At 39.1% G+C, this 27,888-nt stretch overlaps 4 protein-coding genes and 1 long non-coding RNA gene across 10 annotated transcripts; 3 read left to right on the top strand and 2 right to left on the bottom strand.

The window, feature by feature from the left end:
- The first annotated feature begins 1,277 nt into the window (after nucleotides 1-1,277).
- On the top strand, nucleotides 1,278-10,260 carry LOC111321412 (uncharacterized). The gene is made up of 9 exons (XM_022924285.2): nucleotides 1,278-1,456; nucleotides 2,399-2,476; nucleotides 4,345-4,419; nucleotides 4,938-4,997; nucleotides 5,400-5,435; nucleotides 5,855-5,884; nucleotides 8,024-8,056; nucleotides 8,398-8,616; nucleotides 9,151-10,260. The coding sequence occupies exons 1-9, from the start codon at nucleotides 1,366-1,368 to the stop codon at nucleotides 9,207-9,209; spliced, it is 681 nt and encodes a 226-aa protein (XP_022780020.2). The 5' UTR covers nucleotides 1,278-1,365; the 3' UTR covers nucleotides 9,210-10,260.
- LOC148722338 (uncharacterized) lies at nucleotides 9,877-15,306 on the bottom strand. Its single transcript, XR_015992394.1, has 2 exons — nucleotides 15,004-15,306; nucleotides 9,877-10,117 (listed from the first exon to the last, which is right to left on the bottom strand). It is a non-coding gene; the product is annotated as an uncharacterized LOC148722338 (long non-coding RNA).
- On the top strand, nucleotides 11,224-17,212 carry LOC111321413 (neo-calmodulin). Of its 3 annotated transcripts, none has more exons than XM_088735706.1 (6): nucleotides 11,224-11,242; nucleotides 11,661-11,752; nucleotides 12,682-12,709; nucleotides 13,222-13,365; nucleotides 14,713-14,955; nucleotides 15,419-17,212. In XM_088735706.1, the coding sequence occupies exons 2-6, from the start codon at nucleotides 11,750-11,752 to the stop codon at nucleotides 15,532-15,534; spliced, it is 534 nt and encodes a 177-aa protein (XP_088591832.1). In that variant the 5' UTR covers nucleotides 11,224-11,242; nucleotides 11,661-11,749; the 3' UTR covers nucleotides 15,535-17,212. The 3 variants fall into 3 exon arrangements, with proteins under 3 accessions (XP_088591832.1, XP_088591833.1, XP_022780021.1); XM_088735707.1 differs by lacking the exon at nucleotides 11,224-11,242 and adding an exon at nucleotides 11,866-12,053 and having other exon boundaries at nucleotides 11,447-11,752; XM_022924286.2 differs by lacking the exon at nucleotides 11,224-11,242 and adding an exon at nucleotides 11,468-11,486.
- LOC111321414 (uncharacterized) lies at nucleotides 16,675-20,754 on the top strand. Of its 2 annotated transcripts, none has more exons than XM_022924288.2 (5): nucleotides 16,675-16,779; nucleotides 18,415-18,442; nucleotides 18,735-18,878; nucleotides 19,331-19,573; nucleotides 20,027-20,754. In XM_022924288.2, exons 1-5 carry the CDS (start codon nucleotides 16,777-16,779, stop codon nucleotides 20,107-20,109), a joined length of 501 nt encoding a protein of 166 aa, XP_022780023.1. In that variant the 5' UTR covers nucleotides 16,675-16,776; the 3' UTR covers nucleotides 20,110-20,754. The 2 variants fall into 2 exon arrangements, with proteins under 2 accessions (XP_022780023.1, XP_088591831.1); XM_088735705.1 differs by lacking the exon at nucleotides 16,675-16,779 and adding an exon at nucleotides 17,899-18,102.
- Nucleotides 19,987-27,687, bottom strand: LOC111321410 (neuronal acetylcholine receptor subunit alpha-9). 3 transcript variants are annotated; one of them, XM_088735704.1, is made up of 10 exons: nucleotides 27,468-27,687; nucleotides 26,174-26,313; nucleotides 25,833-25,877; nucleotides 24,526-24,635; nucleotides 24,189-24,364; nucleotides 23,737-23,856; nucleotides 22,928-23,145; nucleotides 21,665-21,820; nucleotides 21,443-21,533; nucleotides 19,987-20,146 (listed from the first exon to the last, which is right to left on the bottom strand). In XM_088735704.1, the coding sequence occupies exons 1-10, from the start codon at nucleotides 27,517-27,519 to the stop codon at nucleotides 20,091-20,093; spliced, it is 1,164 nt and encodes a 387-aa protein (XP_088591830.1). In that variant the 5' UTR covers nucleotides 27,520-27,687; the 3' UTR covers nucleotides 19,987-20,090. The 3 variants fall into 3 exon arrangements, with proteins under 3 accessions (XP_088591830.1, XP_022780017.2, XP_022780019.2); XM_022924282.2 differs by having other exon boundaries at nucleotides 19,987-21,067; nucleotides 27,468-27,685; XM_022924284.2 differs by lacking the exon at nucleotides 21,665-21,820 and having other exon boundaries at nucleotides 19,987-21,067; nucleotides 27,468-27,686.
- Between the last annotated feature and the right edge of the window lie 201 nt (nucleotides 27,688-27,888).

The raw sequence follows: 27,888 nt of genomic DNA, 5'->3' as shown, positions 1-27,888 counted from the left end.
TTGCGCATGCGCAATTGCCCATCTTGTCGAGTAGAAATTTTCGGAAATTTGAAAATTTAGACTTACGTATTTCCGTTTCCGCTCGGTGAATTTTTTATTTTTTTTATTTTTTGCACGTTAACTTTGAACGGCACTGTGCGTGTTTTACAAAAATTCGAAAAAAATCTGTTTGAGAGAAAAAAAAGTTAACGATGAATTCTAAAAAAGGCCTCTTTTCCTTAAACTTTCTGACAGAATTTTTTTAAACTTAGCAGTCAAGTAGACCAAGACAGTCAAAGGACGCTTGCAAAATCTAAAATAAATTCACCGTCCAATTTTTAAGAAAATTCAAGTCAAGTCTAATTTTGGACCCAGCATTGCAAACCAGCAACGTTGCCATGGCAACGAATTTTTCAATATATTTGTAACCAACTGATTCTTCAATAATATCTTTATTTCAGGGGAAAATGTGATCGCGATTCGTTAAAGCTAAGCTTCATAATTTTAGTTTAAATATCTTGCATCAGAAAAGTGAAAAACTATATCCAGCCTCCTAAAAGGGCAGAGTAACAGCAGGTTTATGATGTGGAAGAATGAAAACGGCCTGTAGTTTTCGATACGATTAGGCTTTGTTCCGCTCCTATTTCTAACGATCTTTTAATTTACCGCGTCATCCTCCTGAATCGTTTTTTAATTAACTCATTAATTTTATCAAAAAATTGTTAAAGTACTACAGCTCAAAAAAAAATGAAACTTCTCGAAAGACCAAAATGATAAGTACATTTTGAACATGGAGATGAAGATGCAAACAAAACAAAACGAAAAAAAGTTGTCAGTAAGCTGTCTAATGACAATCTAGATATTGAAGGGGGACTGAACAGAGAAATTAGTGAATCTAAAAGTCTCCACGTTAAATGACGCGGGAAACCAACCGAAAATGAAACTTTTATTTCATTTTGATATCTGGTCACTTCTCATGGCATCAAATCTAACAGCTTTACGCTTTCGGTTGTACTAAAGTACACTTGGAGATGGAAGCATATTCGCCCAATATTTTCACAGTTTTGGCAACCTCCAATCTGAAGGGCTCACTTTATTGTTCATTGAATTCACAAAATTAAGGTGGCGTTCCCTCCACCCACTTTCTTTGAATTGCACCCTTCAATCTCCTTCTTTTAACCTTACGACAACCTTTGACACGCCAATTGCATATTACGCAACCAGTTCTCGATGAAGACAATTTGGAAGGCTTGTTTCCCGAAGCCCTTTCCACTCTTAGAACAATGTTTCTGTTCAATTATTCAGTGACTTGCCGGTGCTATTTCAAAATGAGGTCCCACTAATTTTAAACGACGAAAGTTTCCAGCCATTTACGCGGCAGGAACAATGGAACGGAATTTCAAACCAACAGAATTGATATCCGTTTTACTATTGTATGTTTACGTGGCGGACGGATTTCGGATAACAGTGGCAAAAGGTGAGTTGTACATGGCAGTAATATCTCTAAACTTGTCGATAAGGGAGGTAGCGAGTCAATGCACATTTCAACTATATTCTCTAAAACAATACCTTCAAAATTTGCCCACGAAGTCAACGATTTTTCGTAAGCGGTAACAAGTACAAAGGCGACCGCCCTTCCGAAAGGGTTAACACCTAACCATTTTGGTTTACGTCGTCTTCACTGTAAGACTGACTGTTTTTGAAAGGCGCATTTAAGTTTGTATAGGAGTATGTCAAAATATAGATTATTTTTAATCTTGGGACAACTAAGGCCAATTTAAAATTAGTAAACAAGGTTAGAGCGCCCAAAACAAATGAACATCAAGTAATCGGAAATTAGAGAAAACCGTACATCTCGCTCTTTTCCCAGTAAAAATATATCATTTAGTTCTGTTCAACTTCTCTCGCTTCATATCTTTTGTAGTACCTCAAACTTCACGACTGCATGTGGAAATTCTTCGACCTTAGTTTAACGCTGGTAGAAAAGAAAAGATCTTGATCAAAGTTCTGTTTTTGTATCTTCTATACTTTAAATTTTCAGTTTATTTCTGAAATTGTTCGTCTTATACTGCTGGTACCAGTTCCAAAGGAATTTATGTGTTGACCAAAATAATCGAATTCAAAACTGCCACCAGACAGTTTGTCTAAAAGCGTTTTTTCTTCGTATGCTTTCTTTCTCAATTTTTCGTTATTTTTTTGTGTCTTTTTTTACATTTTTTTAACGGTTTGCATGGTCACTTTCAAATGTGAAAAACGTTATATTTTTAATCGAAGACTATAGTGCTAAAATATCAGATAACTTTCAAGTCAGTAATAATTAGTCAGTCAAAAGGTCAATGGCTCCAAAGTATGGAAACCCGCATGTCAATGTTTATTAATTTTCTCAGTGATGCCTGAAGTAACCGGTGAATGTTTTCAGGTGCCTCAGAAAATGGAGTGAGAAGTGAAGGTAGAAGGCTTAAAGGCTCTGGATTAGAGGAAGAAAGATTAAAGAAAGGTAAAAAATATGTTGGAGATGATGTGATAACAAATCAAGGCCTTACATCAAATGCATATAAGTCGAAACAGTGTTTTATGTTCAACACAAATTAATGACTTGGCACGAGATTTCCCTAATGTTACCCAGGTGCTACATTTGATTTCTTTACTCGTGAAATTGACCTCTCTGTCTTTTATAGCCAGTTATCATTCTTACTCCGCCAGCAGCAATGTTACCCAGGTGCTACATTTGATTCCTTTACTCGTGAAATTGACCTCTCTGTCTTTTATAGCCAGTTATCATTCTTACTCCGCCAGCAGCAATGTTACCCAGGTGCTACATTTGATTCCTTTACTCGTGAAATTGACCTCTCTGTCTTTTATAGCCAGTTATTATTCTTACTCCGCCAGCAGCAATGTTACCCAGGTGCTACATTTGATTCCTTTACTCGTGAAATTGACCTCTCTGTCTTTTATAGCCATTTATCATTCTTACTTGTATTCAAAACCTGTTTGATTGAAAAGAGCGCTTACACGCTTACATGATGGATTTGTTATGAGGTTAAACTGAAATGAGTGCGAAGGTCGAAGTGGAATGCGGTGGTTTTGCTTTGAATACTGACTGCACTCTGTGGTCAGTCCTCGGAGAGAAGTGCGTCTCAATGGATCAAATGCAGAACAAAAACCAATCAGGGTTCTGTTATTCACGTCTCCCGCGCCTGACCCTTTGCGCCCTAACATCTGTAGCATTTCATTTTCTCCATCCTGTTTTCTAGACATTTCCCGGAGAAGTTGTTTATTATTACTATTATTATTATTATTATTATTAAAATTAAATTTATACCGCGCTGTTTCTATAAAAATATTCAACTGCGCCTTACAATAAATATTAAATCAAAAATAAAATAGAAGTTCAAAATTACAATTCTAAAATTCCATAAATAAATAAAATAATTCATCAATAATGCAATTTAATTATAACAACTGTAGTAACTAATTAAACGCCCTATTAAATAAAAAAGTTTTGAGTCTAATTCTAAAAATATCTAAACTGGAAATAAATCTTATTGTGGTAAGCGGCAGATTCCAAAGTCTAGGGGCGGCACAACTAAACGATCTATCTGCCAGGGTCTTCTTGGATATTATTTTCGGGAAAGTTAATAAAGCTGCGGAGTCATCGTTGCGCCTTAAATTATACCTAGACGGCGGCAAGACAGATGTTAAATGGCGCAAGTAATTGGGCGCCATACCATGCAATACCTTAAATGTAAGAAGAATTATTTTATATTCGCGATCGATACGATAACAAACAGGCAGCCAATGTAATTCGCGAAGTAGAGGCGTGATGTGGCACGACTTCGGAGCACAATAAACCAAACGAGCACTAGCATTCATAACACGCTGCAGTTTATACAACTGATATTTCGGTAACCCATACAGAAGGCTGTTACAATAATCAAGTCTACTTGTTATAAACGCATGAACTAGTGTTTCGGTGCTACTTCTGGATAAGTACTTCCTAATATGTCTGATATTATAAAGATAATAAGATGCACTGCTGCATGTTTTGGTAATATATACATCCATATCCAAATACGGGTCAAACCATGTGCCCAGATTACGGGCACATTTAGTGATCGAGATCCTCTTTAGTTGGTGATCATTTCTTTTATTCTTGTGACCTTGATGTTTGATTCAGGTGTGACCCAGTAAGGAGAAATTAGATGCTAATAACTATCGAGTGTCGAACGGTTAAGGAAGTTGACTGGTCGTAGTCTCTTACATGTGGAGCCCTTTGTTCTGATTTTGATTGCTTTGGTTTTGAAATTCATGAAGGACAAGTCGTCTCTCCACCCTTTTATGTTGTGCATTTTCTTCTCTTTCCAGCACTGAAGGCAATCGACTATGACGTACATCCTGCGTTGGAGCACCGGGGGCAAAATATGGAAACGTTGAAAAAAGGTAATGTTCCTAAGGCTTTCCGCAACTTTGATTTATCTAGAAAGATGTTTTTCGTCTGGTCACGCGCGTGGGACTAAGAAAAAATTCTGATCGATTCTCCATGCGGAATCGAACCTCAGACCTTCGAGTTCCGCGCTCCGATGCTCTACCACGGAGCCACAGAGAATATGGTGAGCAAGGCTCATTACAAAGTTTATATTTGACACGCGTCCTTCATACAGCTAGGATCGGCAATGTCGAAAGCGTCATGTTTTGTAAATAATAAGAAGGATGGTAGGTTTTGAGCTCGGTAACTAGACGCAAAGCATCTTTCAATCTTTCTTTACCGAGCTTAAAACTTATCACCTTTCCTATTCTTTGATTTATTTTTCTTTTTTTTAATGTCCCTCGCAATATGACATTGTATTTCGTAAATCTACACAATACAAAACCACAAACAATGTAGGTTTTTCATTGCTTTGCGATTAAAATCCATTGGAAAACACATACTTCGCTGACTATCCATCGTTTTCAAATAGCTTTACGTTCCGTCGAAGACGATGAACAAGAAGAGCGATGGGTTAGAGACATTGAATCAGGTCAGTTTTTACTTCGGGTCTTTCTACAGGAGCGAAGAGGACAGTAGAGTCACATTTGCATGTTGTCCTAGAGAGAGTTCCCGATAACTTTTGCGCTTAGAATTTGTCAACCTCATTGTTAAGCCGCTAAGTTCCCAACTTCACAAGTCCGTTTGAACTGAAGTCTTCTACTTCTTTTTGAACCTAGAGATATAATAAAAATTTTACTAACCTTGTTTTATCGGTCCGCACTGTAAGTTATGTCGGATCTATGACCCAAACGCTCGCTCAGCTGCATAGTAAAATCACCGAGCGCATCCCCATGATATATATAATTAAGGAACATCGTTTTTTATTTCCCTACCTGGCTAAAAATTTACCATATTTCTTAGTCAAATCATGCTTTTGTTGTTTGTTCAACAGCTTTGAAATCAATTGAAAGAGAGACAGCATATCATGGTCAGTGTTGGTCTGTTTTATTTGTATTTTCAGCAGTTTCTGGTCAAGAGAAAAAAAAGGGAAATTGAATACCTTCAGTCTGAAACAAGCAGAAACAACTCTGTGCAATACACGATCACACAAATGCGTGACGTTCGACCTGCTTTGTTAACGGTAGAAAAATGTGAGCGACCGCCCAGGTCTCGTTATCATTTGTCAATGGGTTTTCATCTGATTGGTTGATTTCTGGGTCTCTTTACCATTGGTTAATGGGTTTTCATCTGATTGGTTGATTTCTGGTTCTCGTGATTGGGTGACGAGTTTTAATCTGATTGGTTGATTTTTATGGGTATAAGAAAAAGCAAGACTCTGGAAGCAAAGAACGATGGAATAGGGAATCCTCAAAATGTGATATTACTTGGTAATTTTCCTATTTTCAGAAAGCAGAAAGCGTACAAAGATAGAGAAAGGTGTGTTTTATATGAATTTGGGTTTTCTTTTTCTTTTTTTTTTCTACCACTCACAGTGTTCATGTGCTCTTGCCTAGGACAGACAAAATATCCTTTTTTAACCCTTTCTCTCTTGTAAGTCTCCTTAATTACTGTCTCCCATAGATTGCTTATAACTTTAGATATGAGAATTCAGTACAACGGATCAAAAAAAAATCCCCCCAATCAATGTTTTAATTTTTCCCATCACGTATATGTTTGATATTAAAATTAATATTTGTGAAGGTGTGGTCTGATCGTCCGGGTGAGTGTAGTCCTGAGAAGGACTGTTGTCGGTGGCAGTGACTGACGTTTCGACAACCTGTGCGGAAGTCATCATCAGAGTCAAGTGAGTGATTGTTGTCAGTAGAATGTTCTTATTCCAGTTCGTGTGAAATGATCGGTTGGTTTTGCCGTGATGTTATTGGCTGTAAGACTCAAGTGACGTAAGTCGTTCGTGATTGGTCTGTTTCGGTCTGTCGGTAAAGCTAGGTTGTTCTTTTTCGGTCGTTTGTGATGTTTATGTCGTGAATGAGTCGTTTGTATGGGGCGGGTAGTTGTTGACATCTGTTTAGGGGAGTCTGTTCTAAGTTAGTAAACCAGCTTTCCAGAGTCAGTCGTTGAAAATAATCAGTGCTGTAGGTTAGGCATTGCGCAGAGTCCCAGTCAATGTTGTGGTTGGTAAGTCGATGGTGTTCAGCAATGTGATTGCTGACATCACCTTTCCTCGTCGCCCGTCTGTGTTCAGTCAGTCTTGTTGTGAGGTTTCTGCCAGTCTCACCGATGTAGGAGGCTTGGCAGTCGGAACAATTGATCTTATAAATCGTTCCCTGTCTGTTCCTCGGTTCGTCTTTGTCTTTAACGTTGGTTAGTAACTGACGTAGTGTGGTGATGGGTTTGTGGGCGACGCGGATATTGAAGGGTAGTAAGATGCGCGAGATGTTTTCAGACATACCTTTTATGTACGGTATGGTTGCTGTAGTCGTAGGGCAACCATACCGTACCATAAAAGGTATGTCTGAAAACATCTCGCGCATCTTACTACCCTTCAATATCCGCGTCGCCCACAAACCCATCACCACACTACGTCAGTTACTAACCAACGTTAAAGACAAAGACGAACCGAGGAACAGACAGGGAACGATTTATAAGATCAATTGTTCCGACTGCCAAGCCTCCTACATCGGTGAGACTGGCAGAAACCTCACAACAAGACTGACTGAACACAGACGGGCGACGAGGAAAGGTGATGTCAGCAATCACATTGCTGAACACCATCGACTTACCAACCACAACATTGACTGGGACTCTGCGCAATGCCTAACCTACAGCACTGATTATTTTCAACGACTGACTCTGGAAAGCTGGTTTACTAACTTAGAACAGACTCCCCTAAACAGATGTCAACAACTACCCGCCCCATACAAACGACTCATTCACGACATAAACATCACAAACGACCGAAAAAGAACAACCTAGCTTTACCGACAGACCGAAACAGACCAATCACGAACGACTTACGTCACTTGAGTCTTACAGCCAATAACATCACGGCAAAACCAACCGATCATTTCACACGAACTGGAATAAGAACATTCTACTGACAACAATCACTCACTTGACTCTGATGATGACTTCCGCACAGGTTGTCGAAACGTCAGTCACTGCCACCGACAACAGTCCTTCTCAGGACTACACTCACCCGGACGATCAGACTACACCTTCACATGTTACCCCCGGGTTCAAACCATTTACTCCAAAATTAATATTGTATGGTGTGAGAATGTCTTGGTCATTGCTGGGAATGAAAGAGCTAACAATGATTGCAACAGTTCGTAACTTTAGTTGTATGTATGGTTTTTGCTAAGCTGCTTCTGGTGTCAATTTATATCTTACTGGGATCATTGGTTCAAAGGATGGATAACGCTATCCAATAAATCACCGTTCATCAGCAGGTAAGTAAGTGTTATCAAGAAGTACTGCACTATCCCACCGGAGAGAGATCTATCCAGTGGGCAGCATTATCCGAACCCTCGAACAACAGGGGCCAGATTTGGAAATGATGCAGTACGAAGAGTAGACTTACCACCAACTAACATTTATGTCGACATTTGATTTCAGTTTTGGCTTCAGTTGAGGCACACACAAAGCAAGGTAGGGTCAAGCTGGTAAATGCAAAACTCAGATTGTCTGTTGCCTCGACGTAAGTTTGTTCGCTTGTACAAGTATTCATAAAGGTCAGTTTGTACTTGCAAATGGGCCTAATATTGAAGCAGAGAGTCCCTTTTAGGCATCAACCTGCAGTCAGACGGGGGGGTGTCAATAGCATAACAAAGTATCAAATCCTTAGTTAATAGATAATCAATCGATTCCCGTCGGAATCCCGCTGGGAACTTATTAAGATCTTGGTGGGATCTTTGACAGGATTCCAGCCAGGAATTTGGTTATGAATTCTTTAGGAACTTGGATGCAAATTCTGCCTACATTTTTTCCAGCAATGTCGTCTATGAATGCTACTGCAAATGATATTCCAAAGAAAGAAAAACATGGCTTGGAATTATCTCTACCCTTCCGTACCAACGCTACACGTCAAGAAGGACGGACTATAAGCCTTCAGTCCAACGGGAAACAAATAAAACGAGTTTTTATTCCCAAGGGATGGATGTTTTGCACCATAGCTCCTCCAAAGTGTTACTCGTCACAGAGAAAGAAAAGTAAGATGGCTTTCTCTGTTATCAAGATGGGGTTTTCACTATGACACTGGTTTGCTTGAAGACAGCCTTCCGTTAGACATCAGAGATCCAGCTAGGAATGTACTCAGTTGTAGTGAAAACCATCCCTTAAAATGTCCTGACTGTGACTTTGTTTGAAAACTTTTCCGCTCACTCATCATTCCTATTTGACCGATTCTGAAGATGGCTCAACTTAAATATTATTTAATCGGACCTCTGTTTTCGGCATCCAATTCCAAACGCACCGAGACAGATCAACTTTTGCGATATGTAAGCTGCACAAGAGACAGTTCTCCTTCATGATCGTTAAACACTCCAATCTTACACGAAACACTAGTCCTTTTGCGACCTAAAAAACTTAATAAGTAATCACCGAGAATTGGTTGTCTGCAATTCTCTCGTGTTGCAATTAACTCATCCTTTTCATTGCAAGACCATCATGTGGAGGTTTTCTAACACATGTATTTGTTCTAGGGTCGTCCATAATCTTGAGTTTGTTTCTCTTATATATTGTAGGACACATAAGTAAAAGGCACACTTCTCTATCCGTTGCAAGACAAACAGTTTCATCGTGAGAAGCGCTTTGGTGGAGAACATCTGTTGTTGTTTTAATTCTTTAAATACTCAGTTGTCTCATCGAACTCCGGAGTGTTCTGTTCACCTTTATCTGGGGAATTTCTAGTGCTCCTCGTAAAATACCTAAGATGCACTGTCCTACCACACGTGCAATTTGCCTAAGAACTAAGAATATGATAGAATTTATTGAATGCTATTTTAGAGAAATTATTTTAGTTAAATTAAAGACACTATCACTTCTTTTAATTGGTATGACGATACTAATTGCAATTATATAGGAATTGCGAGAAAGCCGCCAGCCGATCTCTGGTTTCAAAAACATGCTTTTGCTTTTCCAGTCTAGTTTTCTTGAGTCGTTGTCCAATCTTTCAGAAGACTGAGCAAGAATCATTGTTCCTCGTTAAACTATTCATAGTATTACTAACTTTCACATTTCATTACCCATTTGCAACGGAATGAGTATGATTAACTAAAGGGAGCACTTCTTCAACAGAGCCGCTTAAAACCAACTTGTTAACCTGTAACCTGTACAAAAAATTTATATCTGCGCAAGAAATTAATATATTTATCCAATGATCTTAGAAAGTTCCAAGAAGCCAGTTTCTTCATTTGCCTAGAACAATTAATATACTTGAAAATTGTGGCAACGTTGCCGGCAGATAGACATTTGTATGTTTTAACAGCTTATGCCACACCCCAATCAAACGTCTCTAATAACGAACAAGTTGAGTTATTTTGAGTTGTATGGACTTGAAATGTTCATCATTTAGTGCTTGAAACAAGCTTTCTTGCTTTGGAAATTAGTTTCCTATTGATGAATTTTTAATCTTGCACGCCATTTTAGAAATATAGTCATTCACGAGATGTACACCATGTTTCAAGTTAAAAGTTCAGCATCCTCAGTATTCTGTAAAAGGTAGATAATAGATGAACAGTTACTCGCAAAGATTAAAATGTATTATATAATTATTCCTCTGGCTATAGTTAAAGTAGTGTACATATTTATATCAATGTATAGACAAACAAAGTAAACCCAAATTGTCAACTGAATGCTTGTGCCTCAATGAGTTTCAACTGCTTGGTTGATGTCATCATTTCCCAAACTAAGATGAACTGGATTTTTTAATGTGCTACCTTCTCGTTATCATTTACAAAAGTCCTGATAAATTTGGGAATCGGCCATCGTTCATTACCGGATTAATGGGGGGGGGGTAGAGTATTTTGGGGAGGGATCACAAGGGTTTCGGGGGGAACGGAATGGGGATCAATCGTTACCAACAGAGTATAAGAGAGAGACTATAGAAAATTGATTGCCAATGAACTGCCATTTAACTGTTCATGACGGGGAGGGTGGAATCATGTAAATATTACAGAGGGTGGGATCTTGTGAATTTTTTCGTGACACAACCAACGTTCTCCAACCCTCCCCTCCCCTTGAGATGATAATAACGATCAGCCCGCTGCTGGTAAGCCCCTTTACATTCTTGTTAATCTTCCTAAGAAGTCATAATCTATATATGTCAACGAAATAAATTTTTTTTAAAATTGATCCTCTAGGAACGATAACATTTCAATTGCTAAACCATTTGCAGAGCTCAACATTTTTTTTATACAGGGCTATAGTTGACACAAATAATTACTCCCGCAGGCGCGGATCCATACCGGTTTCCACCGTTTTACGGAAATCGGTCAGAATTTTCATAATGAAAAAAATAAACAGATAATTATATATTTTCAATAAATTAAAGTGCAAGTTGCTGCAAATATATCTTCTGACTGACTCAAAAAGCCAGGAAAGGGCACTTTAGGTAGTTAAAATTGAAAACGTTTCCCGGGGGAGCATGCCCCCGGACCCCCCTTGGAGCTTGTGCCTCCGGCGCTCGTTTTGCAGTAAATCGGTGAAACTTTTTCCTAGATCCGCGCCTGTTCCGCTTGCAGGTTGTCGAAACATCAGTCACCACTACCAACAACAGTCCTTCTCGGAACTACACTCATTCGAACGATCAGACTACATCGTCACACGTTACACTCGGTCAGTTGTTACCATCGACGTGATAACATCATCCTTAATCATTACTCAAGAAAGATTTTCTTGAATCTCATTTAAGTTTTAATTTTACATAAGATCACCTTCCCGATCAATAAGTCGAGTAACGTTTAATATTTCATGCGATTTTTTTGTTTACTATTTTTCTTCCTTGTACTGTAACTCACTTTCGTATTGAGTTTTGTTTTTGTTTTCGTTGCTATTTCTTAACCAGTTTTCGCACAAACATGTAAGATAATTTTTAGATCAATCACACAAGTTTTGAATTTTTTTGGAAAGACCAGATGTCACCAGAGGCTAAAACTAGTCGGTCGAGCTTATGATCAAAACAACCACAAAAATGCCACAGAAAACCAAAATCCCTCGGAGATAACACCGAATAATTTGTTTTCAATTCCCTCAGAGTCCATAATACATCACACTTCTCGATTCTGTCCTGAAGAAACATTAGATCAGCTTGGCTAGTTAACATTGTATCAAAGACGCACAAGAATGGTAAGTAAAACAAGTATTTATATAAATATTTCGACCCTATTGGGAGCGTCAACATTGACCGTTAACAAATTCTCGCATGCAAATGTTGGCTTTCTATATTTTTTTTACAATAGAATGGATCAAATTATTTTGGATCATATCGATGATGCCGCATCTGTGAGAGAACAGCCTCCCATGAAACGAAATCAGCACTGACAGATAACCTTTTTAAGCAAGATTAGTCGATCATAGAAATTTCTCAAATTATTCTTGTTCCTGTCCAAGGCTATGATTGAGTAAAAGTATTACTTTTTCTTCTCAGGTGAAAAGAGAATGTAAACAACACTTTGTGATTAATTATTTACACATTTTGACTTTTCAGAAAATATTTGAGTCTTTTACAATCGAGTTTGTCTGTCACATTAAACTGAAATTTCTCAACACAATCGTTTTCATCGATTTCTGATTGTTATTTCGAATAAACGGAAAATAAAGAAACAGTACACAGCTATGCCAGATGAGACGCGAACAAATATGAAATTATATTTTGACAATGGAATTTAACTTATATTTCTGTTTCTGTGTCTATCAGTGAACGAAAATTGTTTTCAACCGGAATATGTTGTGGTCTTTTCATTTTCATTGAAATGTATGTCAGAGTGCTGAGGCAATTTTTCAATTGTAAGCTAAACTTTTGCATGACTGAAATCGATTCGAGGAAGTGGTAATTGTCTGTAAACCTACCATACCACGTGTCTGAAAGAGGAAATTCTCACTTTGCAATTTATGGGTCCATTTTTTTACGATCTCATAAAGTTGCAGCGAGTAATCAGGAAAATTATCGTTTAGTTCTCTGTACATATGAATTTCCTTCTTCCTCCTGATACAAGTGGTATATTATAATTGTGTAATATTAGTAGCTAGCTAACGTTTATTTTGTTTCCACTTAGGATAAACTTACTGAAGGGCAAATTCAAGGTGAGGTTACCCCTGAACACAATAAATTCAATCATGATGCAAAATGTTTTAAATAGTAGTATTCCATTCTCATTTTTAAGACAAAAAACAAAATACTATTTTTAGTTATCGAGTATTGTTTGATATTGTTTGATGTTGTCCTGAACTCGACAGAACAGTTCGAAAACAGTGTCCAACGTTCAGAACGACATGGACACTAGTGTCCCAAAAAGGAAGCATTTGCAAGCGTCCAAAATCAGATGAAATTGTCCGAAAACGGTCGCAGGTGTACGAAATTGGGATCCGTCCAAAAATGGACGAAGGCATCTAAAATTTGGTTCAAAGGCCGGATACCCGACAAAACCATTTGATTTTCGATACTTGCGTTCGTTTCCGGAATGCTCCATCCGATTTTGGACATTTTAGATAAGGTTGCATTTGATTTGCAATTTTGTGATGAGCTTTTGAATCTTTTTTATGATGTCTCCTAAACAATATTTTTTTACTTATTTATTTATTATTTGTTAATCAAGAGTACAGAGATGCATTTCAACACTTTGACAAGGACAGCAGTGGTTTTATTACCACCAAAGAACTCGGAAACGCCATGCGCTCCTTGGGTGAAAATCCACGTGAAGAAGACTTACAGATGATGATTAATAGTGTGGACATTGATGGTATGTAAACCAACCAATCAAATAGACAGATAGACGGGCAGACAGACTAACTTACTGACTGAAAGACGAACGGACAGACAGATAGAATGATAGACGAACAGACAGACAGGCTGACTGACTGACTGACGAACAGACAGACAGGCTGACTGACTGACTGACGAACGGACTGACAGACTGACTGACGAACAGACAGGCAGGCTGACTGACTGATTGACGAACGGACAGACAGGCTGACTGACTGACGAACAGACAGACAGGCTGACTGACGAACGGACTGACAGACTGACTGACGAACAGACAGACATGCTGACTGACTGACGAACGGACTGACAGACTGACTGACTGACGAACAGACAGACAGGCTGACTGACTGACTGACTAACGAACAGACAGGCTGACTGACTGACTGATGAACGGACAAACAGACAGACTGACTGACGAACACAGAGACAGACTAACTGACTGAGAGACGAACGGATTGACATACAAATAAATATAGGGGGTAAGTTTCTAAAGAAACTGTGACCAATGCTGCGTCGAAGGAGAAGCATAAAAGGTAATTTTGGTTTTAGCAACTGAGTTGATAATGTAAATTGGCCACCGTTAAAGAATTTCTAAGCTGACGTTTCGAGCGTTAGCCCTTCGTCAGAGCGAATGACGAAGAGCTGACACTCGAAATGTCAGCTTTGAAATTCTTTACTATGATCAATTTATATTATCAACTCAATTGATAAAACCAAAATTAGACTAACAGATAGACAGATAGAAATACTGACAGACAGACAGACAGACAGAGAGACAGACTGGCTGACATACCGATAGACTGACCGACTGACTGACAGACAGAAAGACCGACTGACAGACGAGCATGTAGATAGACAGACTGACTGACGAACAGATAAACAAACAGAATGATTGACAGACAGACTGACTAATTGATTGACAGACGAACAAATTGACAGACAGAATGACTGACAGACAAACAGACAGACAAATGAATAAAGGCTGAAAGTTTCTAAAGAAGTTGTGGTGCTGCGTCGGTAGGGGTAACAAGGTAATTTGGTTATATCAACTAAGTTGAAATTGTAAATTGGCCACCGCAACGAGTAAACATGCTGACGTTTCGAGCGTTAGCCCTTCGTCAGAGCGAATGACGAAGGGCTAACGCTCGAAACGTCAGCCTTTTTACTCGTTACGGTGGCCAATTTACAATTTTAATTTAGTTGATATAACCAAACAGACAGACAGACAGACTGACAGATAGACGGCCTACCTTGGAAAGTCAGGTTGGTAACGAACGCTCTGCTATTTTCAGTTTAAAAGACCCTCGACTTCTTTTCTTTTAAGGCAATGGACAGATGGATTTTGAGGAATTTGTTAAATTAATGGTGGCAAAAAATCAGTTCTCTTTCAATGAGGAGGAAGCCAAAGAAGCATTTTATATTTTTGATCGTGACTGCCGAGGCTATGTGATGTCGGATGATCTGCGACAAGTCTTTCAGACACTGGAGGAAAAAATTCCTGATCATGAAATCAATGATATGTTGCAAGATCAGAAACATCAGTTTCAGAGGAAGATAACGTTTGATGGTGAGTAAAAGTTAAAAAAAATTATCAAGTATGAAGGTGCTGACTTACACTCAGTACAGTTTTCCCAGTCAAGACTACGAGCAGTCCATCCTTATCGGCCAGGTCCGTCGCGCGAGCAAAATCGGTGAGAAGAAAAAACTTGATGTTAGTGTGCAGCGCAGAACTCTGGGAGTGAGACAACTTAAACAGACACCCGAGTTAATTGAGGGTCTCAAAGGGGTTAACCGTCAGCTGTAAAGTGGAAAAAACATTTAGCCATTATGCTTCGAATTGACATATTTTAACCATTAGTCGTAAAAAAAAAAGTTAAACATAATATCTTAGACTGTTAGGTGCCTGGCTTGTGGCGATTGTGGGAAGAGAGAAATAATTTCATTTATAATTTATAATAATATAGTTTCACTTATTTTTTTTCTGTGTTTTAGGATGTTTAAGAATTAAAACTTTTTCCTTTTCCTTTCAGATTTTTTTCAAATGACCAAAGAAGGTGTCTGCCCCAAGGAATCCAAACAAAAGGAGAAGGAGCCTGCTCGTCCAAAATATGCACGAAGACGGCAAAAGTTTTATATCTACAGCTAAGCATTTGATGACACTGCTGTTTGTGTTCTGTGATGGGATGTGTTTTGTTCAAAACTTTTTGTCAGCCATTCAGATAAACCTTTGAAGCTCTCGTATGAGCAGAGTTAGAATTATTTAAAATTCTTCTTCTCATTCTGAGAGACTAAATGCTTCATGTATATCGAAAACGTGACATGATTCTTCCTAAGTAATCTTTAAATCTCAACTCCCCTACCATTTCCGAAGCCACCAACGGGACTGATCGAGAGATAATCGATTTGTACTCACGCGAAAATGCCATCTCTATGCTGAGTATATGTTTCATAAATCCAAAACAACTGGATGGCTCGAGTCTATAAAAACTTTTCAGGAATTCCCTTTTGTACGACATGTGCAAGGGGAAATCACGCTCATTTAATTTTCCGATATGGAACTGTAAGGCTAGGATCTACGGGAAGTCCCGCGTGATAACGGGTGAAGTCCGTGATAAAGCGTGAAGGTTGCACTGATCATGACGTCATTATCATTGTTATCAAAGGCGTTATCGATATTTTTTTGTACTCTAGAGGACAATGTTTCAATTACACAGTTGTCGATGTTTTTCTCCTCTCTCTTTATCTATACCTATATTGGTTGTTGCCTATATACAAGTCAGAAAAGGTGTTCATCCGTTTCTTTAGTTTACTTTCGGTAGGAAAAGTTGATTTGTCCTTCAGTGTGCCGTATGTAAACTCTTTGTGTAAAACCAGAGACCATAATGTTGTGCTCAATAGGTAATTGGAGTTGTGGTTTCTTTAATCAAGCATTAATCATAATGAAGAAGCATTTGTTCTGGGTACTATTTGTTCCATCTATAGCTAATAAGGTTTGGATACTATAAAATTCTAATAAAAAAAATTTTGATTTTTCATGTCCTTCGAAAGAGAGTTAAGAAGTATAAAAACTGACGTTAGTAAAGTATTAAAACGAACTGTCATTAAAAAGGGTTAGATACGACTTCAATTTTGTTTTTGATGCTACTAATAAAGTCAACTTAAGAAATGAAGAGAAGCGATAAGTGTTATCGTAAAATCTTGTTTGGTGTGTGAACCAAACATTTTTATTGGTGCATAGCAGACCAGTCAGCGAGCTGAGATTATCTTATCATTTTGAAAGTATATTTGTTTGTTGTAAAGCAGTTTACCATAAGATCATAACGCTTCAAAGTCAACAAGTTTCAATATTTCAACTGCTGGAGTAGGAATCCTCTGTTTTCAACTTTAAATGGTTGGTAAAAATTATTTTAACGCGATTTGATAAAAATAGGGCCTACCTTGAGGGCACAATATCAAAATTTACTAATCTTCAAACCATTATGTGGATTTGCTTCGGGTTAAGTAGCAATTAGGAAACGTCTGTGCCTAAATCCTGTATTCGTAAGTTCAGTATTTATGTATTTTGGGTTTTAGTGTAAGATCTTTTCCAATCATGAGGGGGTTATACAGTTTTAGTATGGTTTTTCATATTCTTAGAGACAGCGAAGGTTCACGGATAAGCCAAGTACACGCATGCATTCACAGGGAGCCCAGAAAGCGACGAGTCTGTTTGTTTATTCGAAATATAAAGGAATGTATGGGAGAATATTGAAGGTTCTTATTATCGTAAACTTATATCATGAAATGTCTGAGTTAAAGCTCAAAATAAATGTAAACCTACCTCACTTGCTGTGTATTGTCGTTTCTGTGGCTCTAAATGGCGAATTTGAGCCATTTGGTGGGTTTTGCGTCGACTGTTACTATACGTTATAAGAAGGAGACAAGGGTGGAAAGCTCATTTTCGGCCGCCCTAGCGCGAAGCCGATTTTCACCCAGAATAAGAATCGCCCGGCTTCCAAATCGAAAACCAGATAAACTGAAAGGTTGACGCTACTTCTCGTCGCACTCAATCGAAGATCCATTCAAAATCCAAGCGCTAACCGCCAAAACATTTTCGAGAAATGCAGCTTTCGTAGCAATCAGCATCCGCGGCCCCGATTTCGTGTGCCAAGGCGCAACCGTCACGCTGTTTGCTCCACGCTGATTGGATGATGCTAAACAATGCTCGATTACAAATGCCTCATGTGGGAGGGGAGTCATGGGCATATTCGCGCCAGCGATTCATCTACTGACTAGCATGGCGCGAATATGCCTCTGACTCCCCTCCCACATGAGGAATTTGTAATCGGGCATTGTTTAGCATCATCCAATCAGCGTGGGGTAAACAGCGTGACGGTTACTCCTTGGCACATGAAATCGGGGCCGCGGATGCTGATCGCTTCGAAAGCTGCATTTCTCGAAAATATTTTGGCGGTTAGCGCTTGGATTTTGAATGGATCTTCCGATTGAATGCGACGAGAAGAAGTGTCAACCTTTCAGTTTATCTGGTTTTCGATTTGAAAGCCGAGCGATTCTTTTTTCTGGGTGAAAATCGGCTTCGCGCTAGAGCGGTCGAAAATGAGCTTTCCACCCTTGTCTCCTTCTTATAACGTATAGTAACAGTCGACGCAAAACCCACCAAATGGCTCAAATTCGCCATTTAGAGCCACAGAAACGACAATACACAGCAAGTGAGGTAGATTTACATTTATTTTGAGCTTTAACTCAGACACTTCATGATATAAGTTTACGATAATGAGACTCTTTAATATTCTCCCATACATTCCTTTATATTTCGAATAAACAAACAGACTCGTCGCTTGTCTGGGCTCCCTGTGATGCATTAACCTTAGTATTTCAGCTTAATTTTGCTTGCTACTGATATTTTTAAACTGATGTTATGTATCTTCTGCGTTCTTATATTTCCAAACTAAGTTGACGTTCCTATCATTTCCTTCTTTGGAATTCATTACTCTACACTGAACTGTTTTAATTATTTTCTTCCTAGGAATCGATCCCAGAGAGTCAGCTTGAAGGTAATCTTTGAATTGAGATTGAGATCAGCTTAGCCGTGGCGTATGACCGCGCTGAAAGATGAATCCATTTATTCATCCGCCATCATTTAGTCAGTCAGTCCAACGATCAATCGATGGACCCCTCCACTAACGTAGCACCAGAGTTTCTTTAGAAACTTACCCTCCTCATGTGACCAAGCAGTCAACTAATCAACGCAGAATTACCAAACTGAGTTTAAATTATCAATGCAGTTAAAAACTTTCTCTTACAGCCTGACGGAGAAAGTATATCTTTTTTTGTTTGATTTTCCAGAATACTACGAGGCCTTTCGCTATTTTGATAAGGACAACAGTGGTTGCATCACGACCAAAGGGCTAGGAACACTGATGAAGTCACTTGGTGAAAACCCCACAGAAAATGAAATACAACGTATTATCAACACCGTGGATATTGATGGTAAGTAACAGAAGGAAAATATAGATATCATCGTCACATTCCTGAAATTGTTTCCCAATAGTGCATGATCTCATTGGTTAGGTTGGGAGTCACGTGACTTGCATCTAACAATCAAACCGTTTCCGGTGAAAAGCCTCTGAGCGGGCAACAATGCAAATCTTAGTTCTTACCACAGTTTGACGTCATCTTTGATCTATTGTTGAACGGACACACGGGCACATGGAATCTATTTGTCAATTGAGATCGGGTTTGGTCAGATTTTTAGAATATTTAGTTAAAAATTAAAACAAAGAGAAAGGGTTTCTCCATTGTTACTCTAAAGTATCGTCTACGAAAGGATAACACGATCGCTAGGTGGGCTAGGAGATTCATTATGATAGTGCTCTTCACATTAAAGCATAAGCACTATTTACCGAGCGGAGCCACCATAACGTACTTTCTGCTTATCACAGGAAATGGTGTGATGGACTTTAAGGAATTCGTGAACCTCATGCTGACAAAAAATCAACATGGAATGGAAGTCTGCGAAGCTAAAGAAGCCTTTAAAATCTTCGACAGAGATGATCGAGGGTTCATTCTTACGTCGGAGCTTCGGCAAGCGTTTGCTACGTTGGAGGAGGACATTTCTGAAAGCGAGCTGGATGAAATTTTGGAGGACAAATGTCAATCAGGAAACAGAAAAATATCTTTTGAAGGTAAAGATATTTTTTAACGTGCCATGGTTGAGATTGTTTGATGTTTAATTTCAATGTAAGGTGTTATTTTCTGTGCGTGGAAGATGCTTTTTTAAATTTTTGTGAATAGTTGATGTTGATGAGCACAAGTTTTTTCCGTTTTGGATTGAAATGGAATCTCTTAGCGGACACAAAAATCAAAAAAAATAATAAATAAATAAAAAGCCGCCAAAAAGCGATAATTGTTGAGAGAACTTTCATAAGAATTATACGAATTGTTACGCACAGTCTGTGTTTCAAAACGAGGGTAAGCGTAAATATTACTCATTTTCATAAGAAAGGTTTTGCTCCTAGCCTCCTTTTTAAAGTGAGGGTTTTTAGAACTCGTTAATGGTCTATTCCCGGGTGGATAAGAGTTATGATTTGCATTGCGCTAACTGCAAAGAGCTCAGCGTTTATTCATTGCTTTTACAGAGTTCAAGAAGATGATGCGCATAGGAGGCTCGGAGGAAAATGCGAAAAAGAACTCATTTACAATTTATGCTTTCAGCAAGTAAAAGTAACAATCTCTTCCTCGCTTCTTCACCATGGTTTCTAGTCCAAAAAGAATGATCAGTCAGAATTTTCTCAGTGACCCTTATAAAAAGAAATAATCATAGTAAATAGTTTATTTGTAAAAAAGTTTCCGCCTTGAGGGCCATTTTAAACTATCAGGGCCTGTTTGGAGAATTGTAAAGCAAAAGCAGGACTTGCGTCAATTTTGCTTGGGCGTAATAACGGGGATAAATTTCTGTAGAGACTGTAGTGCTGGGTCGGCGGGAGGTCATATACAATGGCATATGGGCTAACGCCCGCAACGTAGCTTTAGAAAATCTTATCTGTGGTCAGTTTAAGATATCAACTCAGTTGATAAACCGGCCGGCTCTTTCTACTCAATTGTCAGTATCACTGAGGTGTGAGACTTGTTTGAAAGGAGGAAGTAGGTCTTTATTTTTTTTATCTTCCTACACCGTTTCATGCTACAACATCGAGCAAGCTGGTAATTGTCACATTGCCTTGGAAACCCGATGCCTGCTGCCAATTCCCTATAATTTAAGGAAGTTGAGTGCTGTTAATAACATTGCTGTATATTACTGTTTCTTACTATTTAAAACCACTTGCCCTAAAACTCAATACAATTAAAAATTTTCATTGCAAGATAAGCATGGAGTGAGCTGGCTACTCTATTTCTAAACGATTTCCCCTTGTTTTTCTCACGGTAATAGCTGTACCCATTTGTAGGGGTATTCTTTGCCATCCTTTACCGCACAGTTGCAGCAAAAACGAAGAAAGAAATAAGAACTGAAAACAAGAGGACATAGGTAAAAAATCTTTCCAGGACAAGTGAGACAAGTCGCCATTCTTCTCGTCGCCAAAAGGTCTCAAATTCCTTCAGTGAGTTGTCAACAAACAGGTTCAGTCCAATTGTTATCTTGTGGTAAGTCTTGCCTCCAAACCTTGAGCGGAACTGTTCGGCTGAAAACAAAGCAAGATCACTTAGATTCCAGTGAAGCTTGGAATTGATCGCCGCATCATTTCGCAGCTAAACGGGCGTAACATGGTTTTTGTTAAGGGCAGAGGGATTATGGAAACGAACTTTCGGGCAGCTTACGTGAAAGGCGTATAGCGCTGCTTTGCCTTGTATATTGACGGGCTCTTATTCACGCGCTTCTCACCCTGAATTATAAGTTTTCTTTGTTGGCTCAAAAAAATAATCTCACAAGGCAGAGAGGACACAGGCACCTCAAGGGCCCCCTCTCTAGCTACGACTCTGCATCAGAATTTTATGCCTTGCACTATGAACGCGTTTCAGAATAGTATTTTCCAAAATCATGACTGCAGAAAGCATACCTTCCTTCTTAAATTCCTCTGCTGTCCTTTGGCGATGTTTCACAGAAGATCGCAAGAATACAATCCAAGCCATTCTGTCTAGTATGTGAGTCTGCGAGAGGATTGGGAAAATGTGATAATTAAGGATAACATAGTCTTTATAACTGTAAATTAGATCAAAGGAATCGCCATCAAAATCTTTGTACAAACTGCAAAAGGAACAAATCAGCCTTGGTCTCTTACCTTGACCCAGTCAGGCGGTTCTATGTGAACATTCATGTGATAAAAGGAAATGAGGAGACAGGAAATTGCGATAGCACAAACGCACTCGAACATTACAAAGTAATAAAACTTGCAGAAAACTGGAAGATTTGGACTCTTGGGCATCCCATTTAAGGCCTATAAATACGCAAACAAGTAAGTCCATTTTAAGTTAGATACTTGTAATAACTTTACACATAAGATCAATTTTTTTACGTTGAAAAGCGCTTTCTATTTTTCCTTAAAAAAGATTAAAACCTTCTTAGAGGAGAAAGTCCATCCGTTAACTACTCTCAAAAGCCCCTGACTACCAGTGTTTTCCTTCCCCCAAGTCCCCCTAATTGATAAGGATTAATAAAAATATAATAGGTTACTAATAAAATGTGATAAATTAAACAATCGTCTGTTCTCATCTTAGACGAACTTTGTGTAATTTATACTACAAGCGTACCTTCAACCTTTCGAAAAGGTGTTAAAATAAACTGTTCTCTGATTTAACATAATAACAATTTTAGAAAGGAGTAAAATACAAGTCCACCTAGATTTGATCCCCTCCCTGATATCAATATGATGCAAAAGTCCTTGCGGAAAAGGGCAGCATAAATTAATCAAGTGGGGCTCCGCTTTTAGGATTGACGACATCTACATCTGGAGGATTACACGTTCTGATTACGTTAATTGTTTCGAGCCTTTTTACCCCTCACTGTAAAGAGGATCTTAATGGGGTGACGGCTTTTACGGCTGTCGATTAAAATTATGACCAATTAACCGCTAACTGTTAATTTGTTTTCCATTGTGGTCACAATGTACTGAAAATTTGCAATGGATAGAGCGCTGGACTGTTGTGCGGGAGGTCGAGGGTTCAAGCCCCGGCCGGACCAATACTCAAGGTCTTAATATAATTGAGAATATGCTACCTTTTTATAAAATCAAGAAATGGTTAGACATTCTAGTCTTCTCGGATAGCGACGAATAAATGGAGGTCCCATCTCCTACAGGGTTAGGGGTAGGAGACGTTAATTTCCCACGCACGAGATTACTGTGCGATGGATGTCCTCCCCTGGGGTGGGATGGGTGGGATTCATTGGGTGGACTACTCGCATGGTTCGCATATGTTCCGTTCTAGTCCTACCCTACTGCGGTAATGCAGTGAAAATGGTTAGAAAAACTTAAAATTTGTCAATTTGGCCGTTTTACGGCTAACAGTCAACCCCTCTGTTACCCTCGCACTTACGTCATACGTACCCTTAAGTAATTGACCCACATGATGAACAGAGTGTTAATACCAACACCAATTCTCTCCCCAGTCTCCGTCGGGAGGAGGAAAACGAGAAGTGTCAGCATTGCGTTCGAGAAACACGGCAAAAATAGGATCACAATGTAATACGTTGTGTGACGTCTAAGCTGCAGGGTGAATATCACGGATGGACTTGCGTTAGTGTCGTTGTCATGTTGGTCAACAGCTGTATACAAAGAAACGTTTATCATCTAAAATATATTTGCAAAACTTGTTATTAAGTATGTGATCTGAGGACAAGCATTGAGTGCTTTCAGCTCAGGGCTGAAGGATCGACACACGTACGTTTTACCGCGGAGCCTAGGGCTCGTAAATCTCTTCCTTGTTAAGTGCTGGTAGTTATTTCAGTTTCGCAAGGGCGTCCGCGAACTCCTGCGATCATTTCTTCCCTTTCTGAGTCCCATGAAACCATTCCTCTTTAACATAATCATGCTGATCAATGTTTAAGTTTTGTTAAAATTCAGAGGGGTGAAGGAAAGTATTTTTTTCTTTACTTAATCAAAACGTATCTACCAAGATAGAATAATTCAAGCCGGTGCAACTCAGCTTATGATTTCCTATCGCACTCAAAAACAGACGGATGATGTCTTTAAGATTTAACCAAAAGAGATCTTCTCGAGACGGTCATAATAACTCTTCGTTCCGGGTTCAGGGCTCAAGGATGCTTTCCGTCAGCCTTGGGGGCTTGATCACGTTGTCAAGGGAACCATAAAAAACAAAACCTGTCAAGTTCAACCGTAAAAAGAAGATTGTTTACCTCGGTATTCCATGACCGACCATCCAGCTGATGACGCAAAAGCTTCCTTTGACTCAGCAAGTATTGATGTTTTGAAATCTGCTGAGAACTTCAGGTCCTTGTTAGTGTACGCCCAAGTCCCTGAAGAAAAGGGGTAACTATCTGAAAAAGCTGTAGACTGTGGTGATGCGTTGGTAAGGGCGAAGGGCGAAGGGCGAAGGGCGAAGGGCGAAGGGCGAAGGGCGAAGGGCGAAGGGCGAAGGGCGAAGGGCGAAGGGCGAAGGGCGAAGGGCGAAGGGCGAAGGGCGAAGGGCGAAGAAGGGCGAAGGCCTCAGAAACTCTTAACAGCGGCAATTTACATTATTAATTCGGTTGAGAAAAATTAATAATCATGTTCCTGAATGTTTGTTTATTAGTCTTAAATCATTCGTAGTTGAACGTAAAATGTAAGTGCTGATTTTTGTGAGACTCACCGAATTTAAGTTTGCATCTTTGAATATCAAACGGATACATCGTCATGTCCATAATGCACGAGATACTAAGAATTGTCGGCACGGCAATTTTGATTTGGCCGTCATATCGAATCTCGGCTAAGGGGCTCAGACCACCGTCAGCACTCTCAAAAATCGGGGCAAAACCTGACTCAAGCCTGTAAATAAATCGTTTGAAAGGTGTGTAAAGACTACTGCAATTGAGCCAAAATGCACTAACAAAAACCAACAGAGTATTGTATTCATTTTGAGTTTTCCACTGGCTCGTGATGACGGACAATGAAGTAGCGTGGATTTTATGACAAGTGTTTTTACTCACGAGTTTAACAGTCCAACAGATGGTGTCCAGATCGCATCCACTGGCAAGTTAATACGTGTCAGGTTTCCATACTGCGAAGGACTCCACATCAAGAACCGATCTTGCCAGGTCTGCAAAGCGTGCAAATAGCAGTTACGATTGTCGTGTCTTTTCCCGCCAATAGTAATTATTTTAATGTATTTCATTGTTTTCTTTGGTCACGTGGTTTTCTGGTTTTCGCAGTCAGTCACGAAATTTTAAGCTTTGCTTTGCTTTGCTTTGCCTTTCGTTTTCTCGTCCTTTTGTGGAGTTGATTTAAAGTTTTTTGAGCTTAACTGTTGCGGTGGCACGGTTGTTTGAGTCGAGTAAGTGTAGGCCGAGTATTCCGCTTGTGAAGCGCTGAATGGGCCGATCGATCGAGGATAATAAAGAATGACAAAGAACTACAGGTTTGTGACTGATCTCGTGTTTGGATTTACATACATCACAACGATTCTAATTGTTGATTACTCCATTGAAAAACATATACACAGAGATACACACACATACAAGCCGGCATGAAAAGACAGATACGCCAAGCAGTTAAACTACAGAAAACTGAGAAAGGCTGCGAGACAGACTAAAAGATGGACGGAGTCAACTGGGACAAAGATACAGGGGACATACGTATGATGCACGATCCTCGCAGTAGAGAGCGCTATTTATGCAATAGCGAAAATCAGACCTGAAAAAAATCAGGCCTGTACGGGATTCCAACCACTGACCTCTGCGATACTAGTGCAGCGCTCTACCAATTGAGCTAACAAGCCAACTGGGAGCAGGCCGTTAAGTTGATTCGTAATAAACCCGGGATGATAAATCAGATAAGATGAATATATGAAGTTCATATATTTTGAACTGCGGTTATAGATACGTATGATGCACGATCCTCGCAGTAGAGAGCGCTATTTATGCAGTAGCGAAAATCAGACCTGAAAAAAATCAGGCCTGTACGGGATTCGATACAGGGGACACTTGATATGTTACGAGTTTAACAAGTCGATTCCATGTTGCTGTTTGTCTGTGCAGAAATAGATCACAGATGACCTCAAAATGTGATGAGAACAAAATGATCTATTAGTCTACCCGAACCACGCCTACATGGAATCTATTTGTTTAAAACAAGCAGAATATTGTTCATGGTGACGTTATCTGTGTGAGTCCTCAAATCGATCATAAGCAAGAACAAGAGGAAATAATGTCCCATTATTTTCTCTTGATGAGAACCAATCAGAATACGTGTATCATTCAGTTTGTCATATAATTAGAAATAAAGAGCACCCACTGACCAGTCTATACCAAAGGCTCATCCGCACAAGCTGCTCAACCTCATCCTGGAAAAGACAATGACTAATGACGAATTTCGCATGACTGAAAAGAATTCAAAACATATCAGATTGTTTTTAATAAGAGCTACCAATAAGTGCCTGGGTGCTTATTCAAAATTTCAGGAAAAAGGAGGGGGGAAACGCTTATTCGAAGGAGGGCACTAGCAATAGGAAAAAAATTAAAAGAATCAGAAAACACACTAAAGGAACTCTTGAAGCACATGGAGAAATAAATAAATAACAGTAACGGAGAAGAAAATATTCTTCTGTACCAAAACTGCAAAAAAAAGATTTGCCCTTACCACTCTGAGCAATCTATACGGCTGAAGACCCAGTGTAACTTCCAGCACCTGTGATGTATTCTCAACTGGTCGCACGTCCATATTGTAGTTCTTTAGCAAATTTTCAATCAGCAGTCGATCAAATGAGGCACAGTGCAAACCTAAAATGTGTCCTGTTTAGTGACTACTGGCACAAATTGAGCCTGAAAGGACTTTTGCTGGCTTGATGATCATGGGCTATTACATGTTATAATATTACTGAGATTCAACATGCGTCCTGATTGGCCAAAAACCTAACGTTCATTACACCAGTAACCCATAGAAAAGTGAAGTTTGTTTTCCGGTATAATAACTCCATCTCTTAGGATGTTGGGATGTAAGTTACGTATGCCGATAGAAAGTGCGCTTTAATAGGGTTTTCCGATTGAGCAAAAGTGGAAGTTACTGATAAGTAAAAGTTCATTTAAAGCCAAACTGACTCCTTTAACTGGCAAAACAACCACAAACACAAACATTTCCACTTCTTAATTGCATATACTACCTGAGCGCGGATTCTTAGAGCGAACTTCTATTCAATCAGAAAACCCTATTGCTTAGGACATTTACAATTGTGTGTAATTTTTGTAAGCTACAAAAGATTAAATGAAATGTTTTTGTCACTAGCTACGTTTAATAACATTCACCAAATGGATTGCTAACTTTGGCAGCAGGTATCAGTTTTAGTTTGTTTTCAACACAGCGTGTTTTGCGGGTGCCTGTTGCGTGTTGGTGGTTTAATTTCAAAAATACCCAAACAGGACAAGCTGGAGATCTTTTCAAAAACATCGTTAAACGCATGTATATATAGAAGAATAAAAATTAAAAAATTTTAATTTGAAGGCAGGTTTGATAACTGCCATAGAGAAAGTGCCCTGTATCTACATCCTTGAATAGATATAAAAAATAGAGAAATGTTTTTAGTCGTGTCACGAGCGTGGGACATGAGCGTGGGACATGAGGAATGGAATCTCAGGTCTTCGGATTCCGCGCTCCGATGTTCTACCACTGAGCGTTAGCCACAGACTGACTCTAAGGTGAGCAAGGCCCATTACGAGATTCATAAAAGATATGTGCCTTTCATATACCAGCATGGAATTTCTTTTTGCCTCTCAGAATTATAAGATATAAAAACTATGAAATGTGCAGTGCATGTCGTGTTTCTAAGGGAATTATTCTTGTTTCAGCATCACTGGTCAGTAAAGGTGTTCAGTTCAGTATCATGTCGCTTCCCAATTTCATTTCTTTGATATTGCAGGTAGTTTAACATACTGCTTACCTTGAAAAAAGGTTGAAAGTATTGTTCCGACTGTTATTATCGTGGAGGACATGATAAGTCTGCATTACTTTACAGCGTTTCCATGATGTAACGTTAACAGCGCAGTGATGCATAATATGTACACAAAGTGAGAAAATAATTCGCCATTTTCCATTTTTCCGTGCTGACAGCGTAAGGTAAACTTACAGGCTGAATTAATGAGTTGGCAGTGTCATTATTGTTTTCTTACAGTCTCAGCAACTTATTAGTAAATTATTAATGAAAGACTTGCACGTTTGTGTCAGCTCTTTGGGGAATTAAGCCCAGAGAATAATAATTAGTTCTTATTAACTGAGCGGGAGGTCTATATGGGAGAATCTTGACCGAGGTCGCCAGTACAGACCAAACGCAGTGAGGTCTGCACCAACGACCGAGGTCAAGA

The sequence above is a fragment of the Stylophora pistillata genome, chromosome 10, assembly GCF_964205215.1.
Source record: "Stylophora pistillata chromosome 10, jaStyPist1.2, whole genome shotgun sequence".
Lineage (NCBI taxonomy): Eukaryota > Metazoa > Cnidaria > Anthozoa > Scleractinia > Pocilloporidae > Stylophora > Stylophora pistillata.
This window is presented reverse-complemented; position numbering and strand designations above follow the sequence as displayed.